The 21016-nt window shown below is 42.2% G+C and overlaps 1 protein-coding gene across 1 annotated transcript; it reads left to right on the top strand.

Moving 5' to 3' along the window:
- The first annotated feature begins 10438 nt into the window (after positions 1–10438).
- LOC103642347 (gamma-soluble NSF attachment protein) lies at positions 10439–11759 on the top strand. The gene is made up of 5 exons (XM_020545309.1): positions 10439–10570; positions 10874–10952; positions 11163–11242; positions 11336–11532; positions 11719–11759. Exons 1-5 carry the CDS (start codon positions 10470–10472, stop codon positions 11757–11759), a joined length of 498 nt encoding a protein of 165 aa, XP_020400898.1. The 5' UTR covers positions 10439–10469.
- Positions 11760–21016: the final 9257 nt, after the last annotated feature.

The following is a 21016-nucleotide window of genomic DNA, read 5'->3' as shown; positions in this document are numbered from 1 at the left end:
TGACAAGGAAGATGATCAAGAAATACAGTGTAAAAGACCGCCACACCCAAGGGTCCACCAAGCAATTCAAAGAGATCACCCCGTGAACTCCATCCTTGGTGACATTCATAAGGGGGTAACCACTAGATCTCGAGTTGCATATTTCTGTGAGCATTACTCTTTTGTTTCCTCTATTGAGCCATATAGGGTGGAGGATGCACTAAGAGATCAGGATTGGGTGATGGCTATGCAAGAGGAGCTCAACAACTTCACGAGGAATGAGGTATGGCATTTGGTTCCATGTCCTAATCAAAATGTTGTAGGTACCAAATGGGTATTCCGCAACAAGCAAAATAAGCATGGTGTGGTGACAAGAAACAAAGCCCAACTTGTGGCCAAAGGTTATTCACAAGTCGAAGGTTTGGACTTTAATGAAACTTATTTACCCGTAGCTAGGCTTGAATCAATTCGTATATTACTTGCCTATGCTACTTACCATGGCTTTAAGCTTTATCAAATGGACGTAAAAAGTGCCTTCCTCAATGGACCAATCAAGGAAGAGGTCTATGTTGAGCAACCTCCTGGCTTTGAAGATAATGAGTATCCTAACCATGTGTATAAACTCTCAAATGCACTTTATGGGCTCAAGCAAGCCCCAAGAGCTTGATATGAATGCCTGCGAGATTTTCTTATCACTAATGGCTTCAAAGTCGGAAAAGCCGATCCTACTCTCTTTACTTAAACTGTTGCAAAAGACTTGTTTGTATGCCAAATTTATGTTGATGATATTATATTTGGGTCTACTAACAAGTCAACTTGTGAATAGTTTAGTAGGATCATGATTCAGAAATTCAAGATGTCTATGATGGGGGAGTTGAAGTATTTCCTAGGATTTCAAATCAAGCAACTCCAAGATGGCACCTTCATCAGCCAAACAAAGTACATTCAAGACATACTTAAGAAGTTTGGAATGAAGGATGGAAAACCCATCAAGACACCCATGAGAACCAATGGGCATCTCGACCTCGACATGGGAGGTAAATCCGTAGATCAAAAGGTATACCCGTCGATGATAGGTTCTTTACTCTACTTATGTGCTTCTCGACAGGATATTATGCTTTCTGTATGCATGTGTGCAAGGTTCCAGGCAAATCCTAAGGAAGTTCACCTTAGGGTCGTGAAGAGAATCATGAGATACTTAGTTTATACTCATAAGTTGGGGCTTTGGTACCCCAAGGGATCCACTTTTGATTTAATAGGATATTCCGATGCCGATTGGGCAGGGTGTAAAATTGATAGGAAGAGCACATCAGGGACTTGTCAGTTTCTAGGGAGATCCCTGGTGTCATGGGCTTCAAAGAAACAAAACTCAGTAGCTCTTTCTGCCGCCGAAGCCAAGTACATTGTTGCAGGACATTGTTGCGTGCAATTACTTTGGATGAGGCAAACCCTTAGGGACTATGGCTACAAATTGAGCAAAGTCCTTCTCCTATGTGACAATGAGAGTGCAATCCGCATGGCGGATAATCCCATTGAACACAGCCGCACTAAGCGCATAGACATTCGGTATCACTTTCTAAGAGATCACCAACAAAAAGGGGATATCGAAATAGCTTATGTAAACACCAAGAATCAATTAGCCGATATCTTTACCAAGCCACTAGATGATAAAACCTTTAGCCAACTTAGGAATGAGCTAAATATACTTGATTCTTGGAACTTTGTTTGAAACATTGCACACATAGCTCATTCATATACCTTTGATCATGTCTCTTTCATTTGGTACAAACACATATTTCTTATTCTTCTTGTGCCAAGACTACGACTAATGTGTTTTCAAGTATATCTTTATGATTAATCGTAGATTGAAAGGGAAATGGAGTATTCGGCAAAGACAAGGCTTCCACTCAACTCTAACGGTATCATTTATCCTTTGTCGTAACTCCACAAACTCTCAATTGTATGACCCTTCACTCATATTTAGATTAGATTACCAATTGGGAGAAAGTATTAAGACCCCAAAGGGCGAGAAAGATTAAAAAGGGCTCTCAAAGTCTTCGTTTTTGGTGATTAATTCCAAAGGGGAGAGAGTATTAAGCCCAAAGCAAAAGGACCGCACCACCACCATTTCAAAAAAAATCGAAATAAAGTTTTAATTGGTATTTTCTCAATTGGTATCTATTTCAATTAATGCATTTTCAAACTAGTATATGATATCAATTGGTATCTATGTTTCACTTGATTTATGAAAGTAAAATTTCAAAACCCTCTTGAAAGCTAAGAGGAGAATTTGATTCAGGGGGAGTTTTATTTAGTCAAATGAAAAGCATTTGAAATAGGGGGAGAAATTTCAAATCTTGAAAATGCTTCTTGCAATCTTATTCATATACCTCTCACTATTTGCAAAAAGATTTTGATATGATTTTCCAAAAAGATTTGCAAAAACAAAACAAGTGGTGCAAATGTGGTCCAAAATGTTAAATAAAAGAAAAGCAATCCATTCATATTTAGTGAGATATTCAATTGGTTTAACTCCAAGTAACCTATGCACATTCCAAATGCCAACTAGTTACAATTCTGCAATTTACATTTGCATTGGTTTGTGTTGGCATCAATCACCAAAAAGGGGGAGATTGAAAGGGAAATAGGGTTAACCATTTCCTATAATTAATTTTGGTGGTTGATAGTCAACACAAACACATGGACTAACTAGTTTGTCTAGAACTCATGTATTACAGGTGCATAAGGTTCAACACAAACCAATAAAAGAATCAAGTTAGGGACTCAATTAGAAATCAAGCAAAGAACTTGAGTGGGCTGAAAAATGGTGCACCGGACAGTGTCCGGTGCACCAGGGCCGTACACTCCGAAGCAGCCACTCTCTGGAATTCAACGGCGCCCTCCACTATAATTCACCGGTCTGTCCGGTGTGCCAGCAGAGCAACGGCTATCTGCGCCAACGGTCGGCTCTGACAGAAGCTACAGTGAGCAACAGTTCTGTGCAGAAGTCAGAACAGCGAAGTCAGAGGGGCACCAGACTATCCGGTGCCGCAAGAGGACAAAGCCTCCAACCGTCGACCAGCTCCGAACCCTAAAGGTTGGGTGACGTGGTCGCGCACCGGACAGGGAATAGTGCCTGTCCGGTGGCGCACCAGACTGTCCTGTGCGTCCATCGCTAGCAGCCTCCCCAATGGCTACCAAAGTGGTTGGGGGCTATAAATACCCCCCAACCACCACAACCTTTGGCATCCAAGTTTTTCAGAGATCACATTCAATACAAGATCTAGTGCATTCACTCCAAAACACATTCCAAATATCAAACCCACTCCAATGCTAGAATTCAACTCAAATATTTAGTGACTTGTGAGAGAGTGTGTTCGTGTTCTTTTGCGCTCTTGTTTCTTGGATTGCCTTTCTTCTTTCTCATTCTTGTTCTCAAGTGACTTGTAATCAAAGCAAGAGACACCTAAGTGTGTGGTGGTCCTTGTGGTGTCTTACTGACCCGATTGATTAAGGAGAAGGCTCACTCGGTCTAGGTGACCGTTTGAGAGAGGGGAAGGGTTGAAATAGACCTGGTCTTTGTGACCTCCTCAACGAGGACTAGGTTCTTTGGAACCGAACCTCGGTAAAACAAATCATCGTGTTCACTCGCTTTGATTCTTGGTTGATTTGCTTTCCCTCTCTTTCCGACTTGAATTTAACTCTAACACTAACCCTGGCTTGTAGCGTGTGTTTAAAGTTATAAATTTCAGGTTTCGTCTATTCACCCCCCTCTAGGCGACTTTCACCCTGCGTCGTCCATCCATGGATGGGCAGTCACGATTAGAGCCCTGAGTCACTAAGCCGCAACCGTTCAATGCTAGAGTGGACGCTTGGGATGGAAACCCGCATACCCCTTCGTGTTTTAATTCAATGCCACAGATCTTGGGATCAACGGGACCAGTTTGATCTCAGTAAATAAAGCCTCAGACCATCGATCTTTGGTCCAAGGGCGAGGGTCGCATACCGATTCAGCGTAAGCCAGATCTAATCTGGGCCCTCGATTTTTGATCGGGTGGCTGCGTGCAAAGAATACCCCTTCGCGCGCGTCAGTTTGCAAAAGAAACCCTGCAGAATATAGAAATCAACCTGCCATCCTGGATTTCATAGTAAAGCCCTCGGGTTAACTTTCAAAATTGCAAACCAGCCCTTGGACTTTCTAAATAGACCCCTGGGACCTATTTTAAGGTATAAAATTTATGTAAAAATGAATAGAAACTTGTAAATTCCATAGCCTACTCGTTTTAACTCCATTTTAGTTCGTTCCAGTTGCGTTGGCTTTGTAAAAAATTCTACACAGTAGCGAACCTTATTTTGTTATATCACATACTTTTATAATTAAATATTTGTTCATACTATGAGTAGTAGATTTATTTTACTAATCAAGGTTGACATGCCTATAATTATAAGTTGAGTAGTTGACTATAATATGATTTATAAACAAGTTATAATCTAGATTAAAGCTAAATTAATTATTTGGAGTATATTTTCTCATATGATGTATATTAACCAATTTATAATATAGTTTAATATTTAATCACATAGGTCTTCCAAAATCCTATCTTTTTAAGCGTGACTCTGAATTTAGTGGTTCTCGGACCTACGCTTTCGCAGCCTCACGTAGAATATTCTTTCACTATTTGTTCTCATGTTTGGTGTACTGCTATATTTATGTACTCCTTGCTATTTGTATGTATTGCTACGAGTAGCAATGAGGTCATGAGTCACTTGAAGACCAAGTTGGTGAAATACCTGGGAATGTCGAGTCTAAGGCAAGTTGTGCCCTTGATCACTTTTATTTACCTAATAATGTTCTTGTTAATCACTATGACATGCTTAGGTTAATTTGATAGGACCCAATAGGTTTCCCTAGCATTGTTTACCCTGCACCTTGCAAACAAAAGAACTATTTGGTAGATTTGCTATTTCTCTACCTGGTTTTGGGAAAATAATGTTATATTATGATCATGTCCAATTTTGTTGTTGTTAATTATTGTTCATGATAAGATCATTATGTTAATTGGAACATGGAGAACCACCTGGGAAAATAGTGCTACAACAAGGGTGGTATGGGACGCCCTTGGCTGACTAATTAGGAAAGCTAGTGAAGGACTACCTTACCCGAAAGGGGCAAGGGCTATAGAGGAGCTATGTATAGGGAGGTTCTTGGGTCGATCATGCTGCGATGGCTTTTTGGATGAGGGATTCCTATATTGCCCTTCTCAGAAACCATAGCGGGTTTTCTGAAGCTAGTGGAATTTTGTAAAGGCCTCATAGTGGATCTCTAGTCATTCACCTCGGAAGTGTCTAAGGGCCTTGCAAACCCTGGCTAGATGGGATACACGACTTATGGGTAAAGGGCGCAACCTCTGCAGAGTGTAAAACTGGTATATCAGCTGTGCTCACGGTCATGAGCGGCTCGGACACTCACATGATTAATTTATGGAATTAAACTTAATTTGTCATATGCATTGCATTGTGGGTGTTATTATCAATTGTGATCTCTTATTTATTTGGGGTTGATATCTACTTATACTTAGTATCTGCTAATAAAATTTTGACCAACTTTAAAAGCAAAACTCAACTTTAACCATCCTCTTTGGTAAGCCTTACACTTCACATGAGCCCCACCGTAAGTGAGCTCATGCACATTATTCCCCACAACATATTATTGAGCGATGAACGTATGTGAGATCACCCTTGTTGTACTCACATTCCCCTAGATCAAGGACATGTACTACAAGATGAGGAGCATGAAGGATGTCGCGATGAGTTCGTGAGAGGTCTAGGTCGTCGTATCCCAGTCAACTATGGTTTCTGGATCGTTGTCTTCGTATGATGTAATTATTTAACTATTTTGTATAGATATCTATTATATAGTAAATATGTGATATTCGTTTCTGTACCATGAGTCATAATATGTGTGATACTTGATCCTAGCACACATGTGAGTCGCGCCCGGGTTTGGACCCCTAAATCCGGGTGTGACATTGGATTACCCCGTACTCGTAATGGTTATGATTCCATATGGGTTATTGTAGACAGATTGACAAAAGTTGCACACTTTATACCTGCGAAGACACTTACTCAGGAGCTTAGTTAGCAGAACTATACATGTCAAGGATTGTCTGTCTGCATGGAGTACCAAAGAAGATCATTTCGGATCGAGGAACCCAGTTTACCTCGCACTTTTGGAAAAGATTGCATGAATCTATGGATGCTAAGCTAAATTTCAGCTCAGCATTATTGTGTTCTTTTGATTGTGATTTGTTTTCCTCCTTTTCCTCCCTATGTTCTCTTGCATTGATCATCATTTAAATCCTACGTTGTTGCTCAAATAATTTTGCATATTCATCCAAGCAACAATCACAAGCTGTGAACTTTTTTCGACTAACCCATATCTTGTTCTAACACTATCAGATCAAGTTTTGGATTGATTGAATAAAATTCCAGTTCTTTCCTATTCACCCCTATAGGTGAATTTTAATATGTTAAATGAAGACCTCGAGTCTGAACATATCAAAGAGGTATCAACAACCGAGGGATGGTTAGATGATTGGTCATGTATGCTACAATGCAATATTATAATTACTGTCCAAACTAAAAACTATTTTTATTATTAACCACCTGCGGTTTAGAATTACCTCGCTGTCACAACTCAAACTACATTTGATACTACTTCTACCTTGACATTCCAACTTAAAAATAAAACACAAAATATGTAAATCTCTACTACTCTATATGAGCCTATTGTAGGCGTCCACAGTAGTCACCACGGTTCTGCCCGCGATCGTCCTCCCCCACCCACACCGCCATCAGCGCCACCAATTGCTCGGTCGACACCACACCGCCACCAATCAACGAGATCCCACCATCAACGCCGATCCGGGGATCCGAGGCTGCCATCAACGCGCACCTTGGTCATCCTGCGGTCCTTCCCCAAGCTATTCCCAAACTGCCCCACGTCTCATCCTCGTGACCTCGCAAGCCTCCCCAACCCCCAGCTCAACGAGATCGGGCGAGCGATCCCCTCTTCCCCGACCACCAGATCGCAGCAATGGAGCCGGATCCGGTCGCCGCTAGGGCATCCTCCTCGCCGCCGCCTTATCCAGCGTCGGCCACGTCCCCGCCGTGGCAAACGCGAGGTACTGTTTCTTAGTTCTCGGGCTAGGAGTAGGGTTTCTTTATTATTGGGGTGTACCCAGCTAGCGTGGTGTGCGTATTCACTTCAAACGACCTGGCATTTGCTTGCCAGATGACGATGAGCTGGGAGCAGTGGATTGCGCGGATCTCGGAGGAGACCTGAATCTCGTGTCGCCGCCGTTGCCTCGGTAGGCTATAGGTTCGTTCTCTTGCAGCAGATGGCCAGTAGGGTTTGCTGCGTCTATCTCATGGTGGGGAAATTGTTCGTAGTTGAGAACGCCGAGGTGGGCAGCGAGGTGGAGCAGGAGGAGCCAAAGAAGGAGGCAATGGCAGGAGTAGGAGAGACTCTCCGCAGCTTCATGAAGGTGAGCACACCTTTGGATGTCAATTCGTGGCGGTGGAGACTTGGAATTCTCATGATTTCTTCTCGTGCTTGATCGTAGATATAAAAATATCTGACCAATCAGAGAAATTGAACTAGAAAAATCTTAAACGCACATGAAACCGAGCAGGAAAGTGTTGATTTTCTCTTTCTCCCTTGGTGACGATGGTTCAACTTTGTTTCAAGAGAAAATATGGTAGGGTTGTTCGCTTCTGATTTCATTGTGTCTTTTCTTTAGGAGTTTGGGGATCAAGGAGAGGACTCCATTATCTTGTCACCGTGGCTGAAGGAGATTAGTACTCCTGACCGCCCCACTGCCCTTCGTTTCCTAGGTACATGCAAATGTCATACACGTGCTTTGCTTAAGCATTTGAAGCATTTTGATTCCTATTATTATCTGTTGTGTTTTGTCATTTGTTCATGTGTAGGGGAGAAGTATAATAACCTCATGGAGAGGTACAAGAAGCAGGTAGTCAAGTGTTCCGAGGAGTGTGAACCAAGATATAATGCCCTGAAGAAGAAGTACACAGACAAGTGTGTAGAGAGGCGGCGTCTGTACAATGAGCTTATTGAGCTAAGAGGTAACATTAGGGTGTTCTGCAGATGCAGACCTCTGAGCTCCAATGAGGTCAACCGTGGGTGTTTATCTGTTGTTGAGATTGACCCATCACACAAGACTGAGCTGCAGTTTGTCCTCAATGAAAAAGAAAAGAAGCCCTTTAAGTTCGATCACGTTTTGGGGCCAGAGGATGGCCAAGGTATATTTGACTAAAACTGAATGGTTCTTAAAAATGTCATTCCGGTTAATATAGTTTGCCTTCTTATGTCAATTTTCTGTTTGTTTTGTCATGGGTTCTGTTTTCGTAATTTTGAGTATGGGAAGGTGTTCAATTTGCTATTGGAACACTCGCAACTTTTGTGAACTGCAAAACAATATCTCAAAGGTTCTTAATTTAGTTGTTATAATTCTTGTTGTGTATTAGAAGTGAGTTTAGACTGGAAGATCCTTTTACATGTATATGTTTTCTTTGTTCTAATGTTATATTTCACCACTTTGGTAGGTTCTGCTACTACTGATTAGGTCTAGAATTTGAATCCCCACTCTGGTCTGATCAAGATTAAAACTTTTCCAACGCCCCAAGGATTTTCCTCAAGTTTGCTTCCCTTAAAGAAGGTTTGTTTCATATTCAGTTAGTTTCATGTTCTTTTGGTTGTGCGAATCTTGTAAGCTGGTAACCCCAGCCGTAGCTTATGTGTGAGTTTAAACTATGTTTGTACACTTCTGGATATATAGGACTTGATGCATCTCTGCCTGTCGATGGTGCTAGCACAGACCTGTTTCATGGGCTACTTGACCTGAATAATACTCTTCCATTCACTAGACTAGAACACCTTTAGGTGGTGGTATTAGTTTACATGTAAGCCTATCTTGTGCCTATAGCTTGTTCGCTTATTGTAAAATGGCATGACCGTGAGCTTGTCTTGTCGAGGTAAAAGTATAACGCTCATGAGTTTGTGCTACCAACTTGCCATCCACAAGACATCTTTGAACCATTGGATGCAATGTTACAATGTATGTGTAGTGACGTTGTGAAGCCAACCTTATAAAAGAAATCTATTTATAGAACACTTCAGATTTTTGGTTGTTCAGTATATTTGATTATTTTCTTCATACCCGAGGAGTTTCTTTGTGTTCGCACCGTTATGGCTATGGCAACCTCTATCTTTAAATCGTAACACAATCTGAGATGATACTCGACCAAGTGAGTTGTCCAGTATACAGTACAATCCTCCATTTAGTTATCAGATTAAGCTTGTTTTGTGTATTTTTACTCTATCAGACTCCTAATTTTTATTGACCAAGCAGAAAAGCCCCATATTTAATTTGTGTACCATGTTATAGGGAAATAAACGATGCCTTTAGATGACATTCGTGTACAATCCTTTTGTAACTTGGTACTAATGTTTTGGTCACCATGCATAACAGCCATTGGTATGGTACTGCTGTCAGTTTTTTGGTTGTTTTGTTTGATTTCATCACTATCAGTTTTGTTAGATTTCATCACTGTCAATTTTTTCCTGTCATTTAGTTAGATGGTATGGTTAGACTATGGTAGAGAAGGCAAATATAGAGGGAGTTTTAACTTAAAACTGGTACAGTTTCAACATAGCATGGATTTTTCTACTGTCTGACTGTATGAAATATAGGAAGACCTCTTTGTAGAGGTTGTTCCTTAATGGTATGAAATTGTTCAGGTGGGATTTCCTACTGTCAAGAAAACAAAAATAATATAAGTAGAGGCTTAAAGTCATCATGTTCAACCATTTATAGGGAGAGGACATGTCACTTTGGTAGAATGGTTGTTACAGGGAGAGGACATGTCACTTTGGTCGGTGATTTTTACCTTCCTTCTTATTTTTCTGCGGAGCAATTTTTCACTGGGGAATATATAAGTGAAATTCATTTCTTCTTTGAAGCAATTGTGTATAGGCTCAGAAAGGACAATGAGAAAGCAAAAGATGCTTTTGAGAAGGCCTCAAAAGGACAGGAAATGATCTCCTCGTATCCTTTGGAGATTTCTCTGCAGGTTTGGCATTTTCATTTTTCATATCATTATACATTAAGTATTGTACCCTTAGCTAATGTCATAGACCATGGGATGTTGCTAAGCATATGGAATCTGCTGCTGCTTTAGCAAAGGAGCTTGGGTGCTGGAATGAAGTATCTGATTTCTATCACAGAGCTTCAGAATTATACCGTGAATGTGGAAGGCCACAACCTGCATCTGATGCTCTAGCAAAGGGTGCCAGGTAAATTTAAATCTCACCTTCTACAGTTGTAACATTATGGATGCTTATGTTCTAAACATTGTATTATGATGAATTCAGTGTATTGGAGGAGAAATCTCCAGAAGAAGCTATCAAAATGTATGATGAGGCTTGTTCAGTAATAGAAGAAGATGGGAAGGAACAGATGGCTTTTGACTTGTACCGTGCCGCAGCAGCTTTGTATATCAAGATGGAGAAGTAAGATCACTTTAATGCTTGCTTATATTAATTTCGATGTATAGCCTCACATTTTCATCTATGTGCTATCTCATTCATGATTTCCTTGGAACTTTTTTTGTTCGTTCTTCCTTGTTCTTACATGCGAAGTAAGTGAACTTTTAAAGAAAGAAAGACAAATAGAAAATGTTTTGAATATACACTTCTAAACCTAACACCTTGGAATCGTGTATACTGATAGAATTGCATGTTCTTATCATGTAGCATTGCAAGTAACTAACATGACCATCTTACAATTCACCCCCATGTTTGTCCGTTGGACAGATATTTAGATGCTGCTGCTTTGTTTTTAAGACTCGGTTTAGCTGCTGATAAGTGCAATGCCATCAATAGCCAATGCAAGGTAATCTTTTTTTCTAACTAATAACTGAAATTGCTTATATATTATTCAAAAACTACATGTGTATTAATGAATTGATCATTTTACACATTAGCGCATTATATTTGTATCTTTCACCTTTATATGTGATCATGTCTTGAAAACAAAATTGCTTAGTCATTTATGTCTTGAACACAAAACTTGTCTGATTCAAAATTTGTTTCTGGCATTCAGGCCTATCTGAGTGCGATCATCATCTATCTTTACGCACATGATTTTCAGCAAGCTCAAGAATGCTACAATGACTGCTCAGAGTAAGTTGTACATTGGTGGATTTTGTATAACAATATTTGTGCCATGTGCTATTTTGCCTCCATCAAACCATGAAGCGTAAAGTCGTTTAACAGGGTTCAAGCCTTCCTCAATAGCGACCAGAATCGATGTGCAACGAAGCTATTGTCTGCTTATGAGGAAGGTGATGCTGAAGAAATCAAACACATTGCTCAATCAAGTGCCTTCAATCACCTTGACCATGTGGCAAAATCTCAGGTTGGAGAAAAAATCATGGTTAAAGTAGTGTTCATTTCAATCTCCATGTTGTTGCGTAAGTGTACAACATTTCTGGTATCCACCCCATCCTCATCACACGCAAGTTCATGCCTCCCTAATCACATAAATACTATTTTTTGAATGTCAGCTTCAATTTAAATGCAGAGAGCGATAGGTCAAAGTAATATCTTTGTGATAATCTGGTTCCAGTTAATGAATTTGTAAGATCTCATATTTGTAGTTTCTAGAAGTTTTGTTCATCAATCTCTGGTCCTTGCATGAAAAGTGAATTAGCATCAAGTTTTGATCAGTTTTGTGTTTCTCTTACAATGTTTGGAATTGTGATTCTGAAATATAGAGATTGGGCCCTTGGCAAATAATAGTTTGGTAAGTGCACACAGTCTACAACTCAGCCTTATACTTCTGATTTTGTTTGCATATTGTTTCCGAAATGGGAAAAGTGAGAGCACCTAGAGGGGGTGAATACGTGATCCTGTAAAATTCAACACTAAATTCCAACAAGCTTGATTTAAGAGATATTAGCGCAAGTTAATCAAGTCTATGAGGCGAGCTCTTGCGAACACAAATAATCACAGAGACAGCAATCACAAGAGACACACGATTTTATCCCATGGTTCGGCCAAGTAACACTTGCCTACTTCCACGTTGTGGCGTTCCAATGGATGAGGGTTGCACTCAACCCCTTTCAAGTGATCCAATGATCAACTTGAATACCACGGATTTGTTCCTTAGTCTTTCTCCTGTTTGCGAGGAATCTCCACAACTTGGAGCCTCTCGCCCTTACAATGATGATCACAAAAGAAGCACAGAAGTAAGGGAGGGGAGAGCAACACACACAAGACTCAAATCCACAGCACAACCACGCACGCAAGTCACAACTTGAGCTCAAAGTACAACACTCGGAGTCCGCAACTCAAATGGAGCTCAAATCGCTAACACAGATAATCAAATGCGTGGGAGCGGAGTCTGGATGCTTTAGAATACTCAGAGAATGCTTGGGGTTACTCCTCCATGCGCCTAGGGGTCCCTTATATAGCCCCAAGGCAGCTAGGAGCCGTTGAAGACAATCTTGGAAGGCTAATCTTGCCTTCTGTCGTGTGGTGCATCGGACAGTCCGGTGCACCACCGGACAGTCACTGTAGCTGTCCGGTGCGCGATTGCCTTCCAAAAAAGGCGCAGTCAACCGTTACAGCTTCGGGCCCGATGGCGCACCGGACAGTCCGGTGGCCCCTACCGACCGTTGGTGCGGGCCACACGTCGCCCGTGGATTGCGCGTTCGACCGTTGCGCTGGCGACCGTTGGCTCACCGGACAGTCCAGTGAATTATAGTCGTACGTCGCTGATCTTTTCCCGAGTGCGGCCTTTTCACCGGAGACCAGCCTGGCGCACTGGACAGTCCGGTGTGCCAGACTGAGCTGAGTTTTGGCTGCACCGAGCCAAGTCTTTTTGGTTTCTTTTCTTTTTCTTTTCTCACTGTTTCTAGCACTTGGATAACCATGTTAGTACACAAAATAATTCACCAAGTATAGAAACATACCTTTTTTCTTGAATTGCACTTCTATCTTTATTTTGCACATTGGAACTTAATTAAATGTGTTGGACACTTAATCACCAAAACATTATAGAAATTGCACAAGGGCACATTTCCCTTTCAATCTCCCCTTTTTGGTGATTTATGCCAACACAACCAAAAGCAACCAAAAGAAGTGCAACATCAATGCAATTGAAGACCAATTTGTTTTTTACTGTAATTTGGCATATTTGGATTATTCTTTGCCACCACTTGGTTTGTTTTTGCAAATCAAATTCTTTTTTCTACCTCTAAGTCAAACACACTTGTTTGGGCACATAGAGAGTTATTCCAAGAGTAAAATTGATCAAGTGCCAAAAACTCCCCCTTTTTCCCATAATCAAAATTCTCCCCCACAAGATACCAAATTTTGCAATAGGAGTATTTTGGACAAATCAAAAGCTCCCCCTTTTTCCCATAATCAAAATTCTCCCCCACAAGAGACCAAATTTTGCAATAGGAGTATTTTGGACAAATCAAAAGTTCTAACTCTATTGTTTTCAAAATTCACAAGTGGTTGGCTGATCCATTTGCTTTGGCCTTAATTTATCCCCCTTTGGCATTAAGCACCAAAACAGGATCATTTTTTGCCCTTTAACCCCATTGCCTCACCAAAAATGTCAATTAAGAGCAAAAAGGCAATGAGAGCATAAGTATGAACTTGGAGGTGAGGACACTAATACCGGAGTGCAGTGGAAGTCTTTGCATGGTCCAAGTTCACCTTTCCCTTTCAATTCACCTTTGAGACTACGTCAAGTATACTCAAATACAAAGGTTAGTCTCAAAGGGTCAAGTTGTAGCACATCTCCCCCTAAATATGTGCATCATTCACACATGGACTTGTGAGGTCCGGGGATCCCTTGCACAACTTGAGCACCATAAATAAGCAACAAATCACATAAATACATGAAGTAACATGATCAAAGGCATAGAACACATGTATGCTATAGATTCAATCCAAGTTACGCGAATCTAAGACATTTAGCTCACTACGCAACCTGCAAAAAGTTTTCTCATCCAAAGGCTTGGTAAAGATATCGGCTAGCTGGTTCTCGGTGCTAACATGGTACACCTCGATATCTCCCTTTTGCTGGTGGTCTCTCAGGAAGTGATGCCGGATGTCTATGTGCTTAGTGCGGCTGTGTTCAACAGGATTATCCACCATGCAGATTGCACTCTCATTGTCACATAGGAGTGGGACTTTGCTCAGATTGTAGCCAAAGTCCCTGAGGGTTTGCCTCATCCAAAGTAGTTGCGCGCAACACTGTCCTGCGGCAACATACTCGGTCTCAGCGGTGGATAGGGCAACAGATGTCTGTTTCTTGGAACTCCAAGACACTAGGGACCTTCCTAGGAATTGGCACGTCCCTGATGTACTCTTCCTATCAACCTTGCATCCAGCATAATCGGAGTCTGAATATCCAATCAAGTCTAAGGTAGACCCCTTTGGATACCAGATCCCGAAGCAAGGCGTAGAAACTAAATATCTAAGAATTCGCTTAACAGCCACAAGGTGACATTCCCTGGGGTCAGATTGATATCTAGCACACATGCATACACTTGGCATAATGTCCGGTCTACTAGCACATAAATAAAGCAACGACCCTATCATAGACCGGTATGCCTTTTGATCAACGGACTTACCTCCTTTGTTGAGGTCGACATGCCCGTCGGTTCCCATCGGTGTCTTCGCGGGCTTGGTGTCCTTCATCCTAAACCTCTTGAGAAGGTCTTGAGTGTACTTTGTTTGGGAGAGGAAGGTGCCGTCCTTGAGTTGCTTCACTTGGAACCCAAGGAAGTAGTTCAACTCGCCCATCATCGACATCTCAAACTTTTGAGTCATCACCCTGCTAAACTCCTCACAAGACTTTTGGTTAGTAGAACCAAATATTATGTCATCGACATAAATTTGGCACACAAAAAGATCACCATCACAAGTCTTAGTGAAAAGAGTGGGATCGGCTTTCCCAACCTTGAAAGCATTAGTAATTAAGAAATCTCTAAGGCATTCATACCATGCTCTTGGGGCTTGCTTAAGTCCATAGAGCGCCTTAGAGAGCTTAAACACATGGTCAGGGTACCTGTCATCCTCAAAGCCAGGGGGTTGTTCCACGTACACCTCCTCCTTTATTGGCCCATTGAGGAAAGCGCTTTTCACATCCATTTAGAACAGCCTAAAAGAGTGGTGAGCGGCATAGGCTAACAAAATTCGAATAGACTCTAGCCTAGCCACAGGAGCAAAAGTCTCCTCGAAATCCAAACCTGCGACTTGGGCATAACCTTTTGTCACAAGTCAAGCCTTGTTTCTTGTCACCACCCCGTGCTCGTCTTGTTTGTTGTGGAACACCCACTTGGTTCCCACAATATTTTGCTTTGGACGTGGCACCAGGCTCCAAACTTCATTCCTCTTGAAATTGTTGAGCTCTTCCTGCATGGCCAACACCTAGTCTGGATCCTACAAGGCCTCTTCTACCCTGAAAGTCTCAATAGAAGAGACAAACGAGTAATGCTCACAAAAATTAGCTAAACGTGAGCGAGTTGTTACTCCCTTGCTTATGTCACCCAGAATCTGATCGACGGGGTGACTTCTTTGAATCGTCGCTCGGACTTGAGTTGGAGGGGCCAGTGGAGCTTCTTCCTCCATAACTTGTTCTTCTTGGGCTCCCCCTTGATCACACACCTCTTCTTGATGAACCTTTCCATCATCTTGAGTTGGGGGATACACCATTGTAGAGGAAGATGGTTGATCTTGCTCCTGTTGTTCCTGTGGTCGCACCTCTCCTATTGCCATCGTGCGCATTGCGGTCGTCGGAACATCATCTTCATCTGTGTCATCAAGATCAACTTGCTCTCTTGGAGAGCCATTAGTCTCATCAAATACAACGTCGCTAGAGACTTCAACCAAACCCGATGATTTGTTGAAGACCCTATACGCTTTTGTATTTCAGTCATACCCTAGTAAAAACCCTTCTACAACTTTGGGAGCAAATTTAGAATGTCTACCTTTCTTCACCAAAATGTAGCATTTGCTCCCAAATACACGAAAGTAAGAGACATTGGGTTTGTTACCGGTAAGGAGTTTGTAGGAGGTCTTCTTGAGAAGGCGATGTAAGTAGAGCCGGTTTATGGCGTGGCAAGCTGTGTTCACAGCTTCCGACTAAAACCGCTCGGGCATCTTGAATTCTCCAAGCATCGTTCTCGCCATGTCGATAAGCGTCCTGTTCTTCCTCTCTACCACACCATTTTGCTGTGGTGTGTAGGGAGCGGAGAACTCGTGATTGACGCCTTCTTCCTCAAGATACTCCTCCACTTGCAGATTCTTGAATTCTGACCCGTTGTCGCTTCTTATCTTTTTCACCTTGAGCTCAAATTCGTTTTGAGCTCTCTTTAGAAAGCGCTTTAGGGTCCCTTGGGTTTCTGATTTATCCTGCAAAAAGAACACCCAAGTGAAGCGGGAAAAGTCATCAACAATTACAAGACCATACTTACTTCCCCCGATGCTAAGGTAGGCAACGGGTCCGAAGAGGTCCATGTGAAGAAGCTCCAGTGGTCTTGATGTTGTCATCACATTCTTGTTGTGATGAGTGCTTCCCACTTGTTTCCCTGCCTGGCAAGCTGCACAAGGTCTATCTATTTTGAAACAAACATTGGTTAGTCCTAACACATGTTCTCCCTTTAGAAGTTTATGAAGGTTCTTCATCCCAACATGTGCTAGACGGCGATGCCACAACCAGTCCATACTAGTCTTAGCTATTAAGCATGCATCTAGATCGGCCTCCTCTTTCGAAAAATCAACTAAGTAGAGTTTGTTGTCTAATACACCCTTAAATGCTAATGAACCATCACTCCTTCTAAAGACAGATACATCAACATTTGTAAACAAACAATCGTAGCCCATGTGGCACAATTGACTTACAGACAGGAGGTTGTATCCTAATGACTCTACTAAAAATACATTTGAAATAGAGTGCTCGCTTGTGATGGCTATCTTTCCCAAACCTTTGACCTTGCCTTGGTTCCCATCTCCAAAATAATCGTATCCAGGGAATCCTTGTTCTTGACATAGGAGGTGAACAACTTCTTCTCCCCCGTCATGTGGTTTGTGCATCCGCTGTCGATTATCCAGCTAGATCCCCCGGATGCATAAACCTGCAAGGCAATTTAAGCTTGGGTTTTAGGTACCCAACTCTTGTTGGGTCCTACAAGGTTAGTCACAATAGTTTTTGGAACCCATATGCAAGTTTTGTCTCCCTTGCATTTGGATCCCAATTTCCTAGCCACTACTTTTGCATTCTTGCATGAAAGAATAAAAGAAGTGTTGCAAGCATGGAAAACAGTAGTAGATTCATTACACACTTTCATAGGCACATGATGCACAGCATGATTTCTCCTAGGCCTACTTCTACCGTGAACAAAAGTAGAACTAGAGGCAAACATAGCATGTGAATCAAAAGCATTATGATCATAACTCCTATTATAACCGGAATGACTAGCAATTTTCCTATTATAAATGAAAGCATGATTCCTTTGAATACTACTAGCCATAGGGGCCTTCCCTTTCTCCTTGGTGAGAATGGGAGCCTTTTGGCTTGTTAAGTTCTTGGTTTCCTTCGAAAACCAAGTCCATCCTTAATTGAGGGGTGTCTACCAACAGTGTAGGCATCCCTAGCAAACTTTAATTTATCAAAATCATTCTTGCAAGTCTTAAGTTGAGCATTAAGACTTGTCACCTCATCATTTAATATAGTAATGGACGCAAGATGTTCATCACAAGCATTAATATCAAAATCTTTGCATCTATTACAAATAACAACATGCTCTATACATGATTTTGTTACATTAGCTTCCTCTAGTTTAGCATTTAATTCAACATTTAAATTCTTTAGACTAGAGATAGATTCCTGACAGGCAGACAACTCAGATGACATCATTTCATTTCTTTTAAGTTCTAAGGCAAGAGACTTTTGAACACTAACAAATTTGTCATGTTCCTCATACAAAATATCCTCTTGCCTTTCTAGCAATCTATCTTTTTCATTTAGAGCATCAATTAACTCATTGATTTTATCTACTTTAGCTCTATCTAAACCCTTAAATAAATCAGTATAATCTACTTCATCATCAAATGACTCTTCATCACTAGAAGAAGTATACTTGGGAGTGTCTCGAATACGTACATTTTTCTCCTTGGTCATAAGACATGTATGGCGTTCGTTGGGGAAGAGGGAGGATTTGTTGAAGGCCGAAGCAGCGAGTCCTTCATCGTCGGAGTCGGAAGAGGAGCAGTCCGAGTTCCATTCCTTTCCAAGGTGTGCCTCGCCCTTTGCCTTCCTATAGTTCTTCTTCTTCTCCTTCTTCCCGTTCTTTTCCTGTCCCACGTCACTATCATTACCGGGACAATTTGCAATAAAGTGACCAGTCTTACCGCATTTGAAGCAGGAGCGCTTTCCCCTTGTTTTGTTCCTGTTGGGGTACTCCTTGCGTCCTTTGAGTGCGGTCTTGAAGCGCTTGATGATAAGCGCCATCTCATCTTCATTGAGTCCGGCAGCCTCCACTTGAGCTACCTTGCTTGGTAGTGCCTCCTTGCTGCTTGTTGCTTTGAGAGCAACGGGTTGCGACTCGTATATAGGTAGTGGACCGTTCAAGGTGTCATCCATGTACCTTGCCTCCTTAACCATCATGCGCCCGCTCACGAATTTTTCAAGTATCTCCTCAGGCGTCATCTTGGTGTACCTGGGGTTTTCACGAATAAGATTGACAAGATGGAGGTCAATTACCATGAATGACCTTAGCATGAGTCGGATGACGTCGTGGTTCGTCCATCTTGTGCTTCCATAGCTTCTAATCTTGTTGACCAGGGTCTTGAGCCTGTTGTAGGTTTGTGTTGGCTCTTCTCCCCTGATCATGGCGAATCTCCCTAGCTCGCCTTCCACCAACTCCATTTTGGTGATCATTGTAGCGTTATTTCCCTCATGTGAGATCTTGAGGGTGTCCCAGATTTGCTTGGCGTTGTCCAAGCCGCTAACCTTGTTGTATTCATCCCTACACAAAGATGCTAGCAAAACAGTGGTAGCTTGTGCATTCTTATGAATTTGTTCATTTATCATCACAGGGTTATCCGTACTATCGAAATGCATTCCATTTTCCGCAATTTCCCAAATGCTAGAATGGAGAGAAAATAGATGACTATGCATTTTATGACTCCAAAATGAGTAATCCTCTCCATCAAAGTGTGGATGTTTTCCTAGAGGAATAGAGAGTAAATGTGCATTCGAATTGTACGACATGCGAGAATAGTCGAAAGAGTAGTTTTGATTAACTGTTCTCTTTTTCGACGAGTCATCGTCGTCGTCGTCTCTTGGTGAAGAAGAGGAGGCATCGCTGTCGTAGTAAATGATCTTCTTGATGCGCCTCTTCTTCTTCCCGTCCCTCTTCTTGTGACTCGATCCTGAGTCAGTGGGCTTGTCGTCCCTTGGCTCGTTGAAGAGGGACTCCTCCTTGTCGTTGACCACCATCCCCTTTCCCTTAGGATCCATCTCTTCGGGCGATTAGTCCCTTAGATGAAGAGTATGACTCTGATACCAATTGAGAGCACCTAGAGGGGGGGGTGAATAGGTGATCCTGTAAAATTCAACACTAAATTCCAACAAGTTTGATTTAAGAGATATTAGCGCAAGTTAATCAAGTCTATGAGGCGAGCTCTTGCGAACACAAATAATCACAGAGAGAGCAATCACAAGGGACACATGATTTTATCCCGTGGTTCGGCCAAGTAACACTTGCCTACTTCCACGTTGTGGCGTCCCAATGGACGAGGGTTGCACTCAACCCCTTTCAAGTGACCCAATGATCAACTTGAATACCACAGATTTCTTCCTTAGTCTTTCTCCTGTTTGCGAGGAATCTCCACAACTTGGAGCTTCTCGCCCTTACAATGATGATCGCAAAAGAAGCACATAAGTAAGGGAGGGGAGAGCAACACACACAAGACTCAAACCCACAGCACAACCATGCAAACAAGTCACAACTTGAGCTCAAAGTACAACACTCGAAGTCCGCAACTCAAAGGGAGCTCAAATCGCTAACACAGAGAATCAAATGCGTGGGAGCGGAGTCTGGATGCTTTAGAATACTCAGAGATGCTTGGGGTTACTCCTCCATGCGCCTAGGGGTCCCTTTTATAGCCCCAAGGGCCAAGGCAACTAGGAGCCGTTGAAGACAATCTTGGAAGGCTAATCTTGCCTTCTGTCGTGTGGTGCACCGGACAGTCCGGTGCACCACCGGACAGTCACTGTAGCTGTCCGGTGCACGATTGCCTTCCAAAAAAGGTGTAGTCGACCGTTGCAGCTTCGGGCCCGATGGCGCACCGGACACTGTCCGGTGCACACTGGACAGTCCGGTGCCCCCTGCCGACCGTTGATGCGGGCCACGCGTCGCCCGCGGATTGTGCGGCCGACCGTTAGCTCACCGGACAGTCCGGTGAATTATAGTCGTACGCCGCTGATCTTTTCACCGGAGACCAGCCTGGTGCACCGGACACTGTCTGGTGTGCCAGACTGAGCTGAATTTTGGCTGCACCGAGTCAAGTCTTTTTGGTTTCTTTTCTTCTTCTTTTCTCACTGTTTCTAGCACTTGGATAACCATGTTAGTACACAAAACAATTCACCAAGTCTAGAAACATACCTTTTTTCTTGAATTGCACTTCTCTCTTTATTTTGCACATTGGAACTCAATTAAATGTGTTGGACACTTAATCACCAAAACATTATAGAAATTGCCTAAGGGCACATTTCCCTTCAAAAAGAAAGGCCAAAAGTTATCTAATGCAGCAGCCTTATACGAGTCATTCAAAGCTTATGAAGAAGACTCCTGGAACAGCTTTAAGAAACAAGAAAGAAATTATCAGTGCCATGTGCCGGTCATCATACAACTTTTCTTGACCGCCAAC

Source organism: Zea mays, chromosome 10 (genome assembly GCF_902167145.1).
Source record: "Zea mays cultivar B73 chromosome 10, Zm-B73-REFERENCE-NAM-5.0, whole genome shotgun sequence".
In the NCBI taxonomy this organism is placed as follows: Eukaryota; Viridiplantae; Streptophyta; class Magnoliopsida; order Poales; family Poaceae; genus Zea; species Zea mays.
This window is presented reverse-complemented; position numbering and strand designations above follow the sequence as displayed.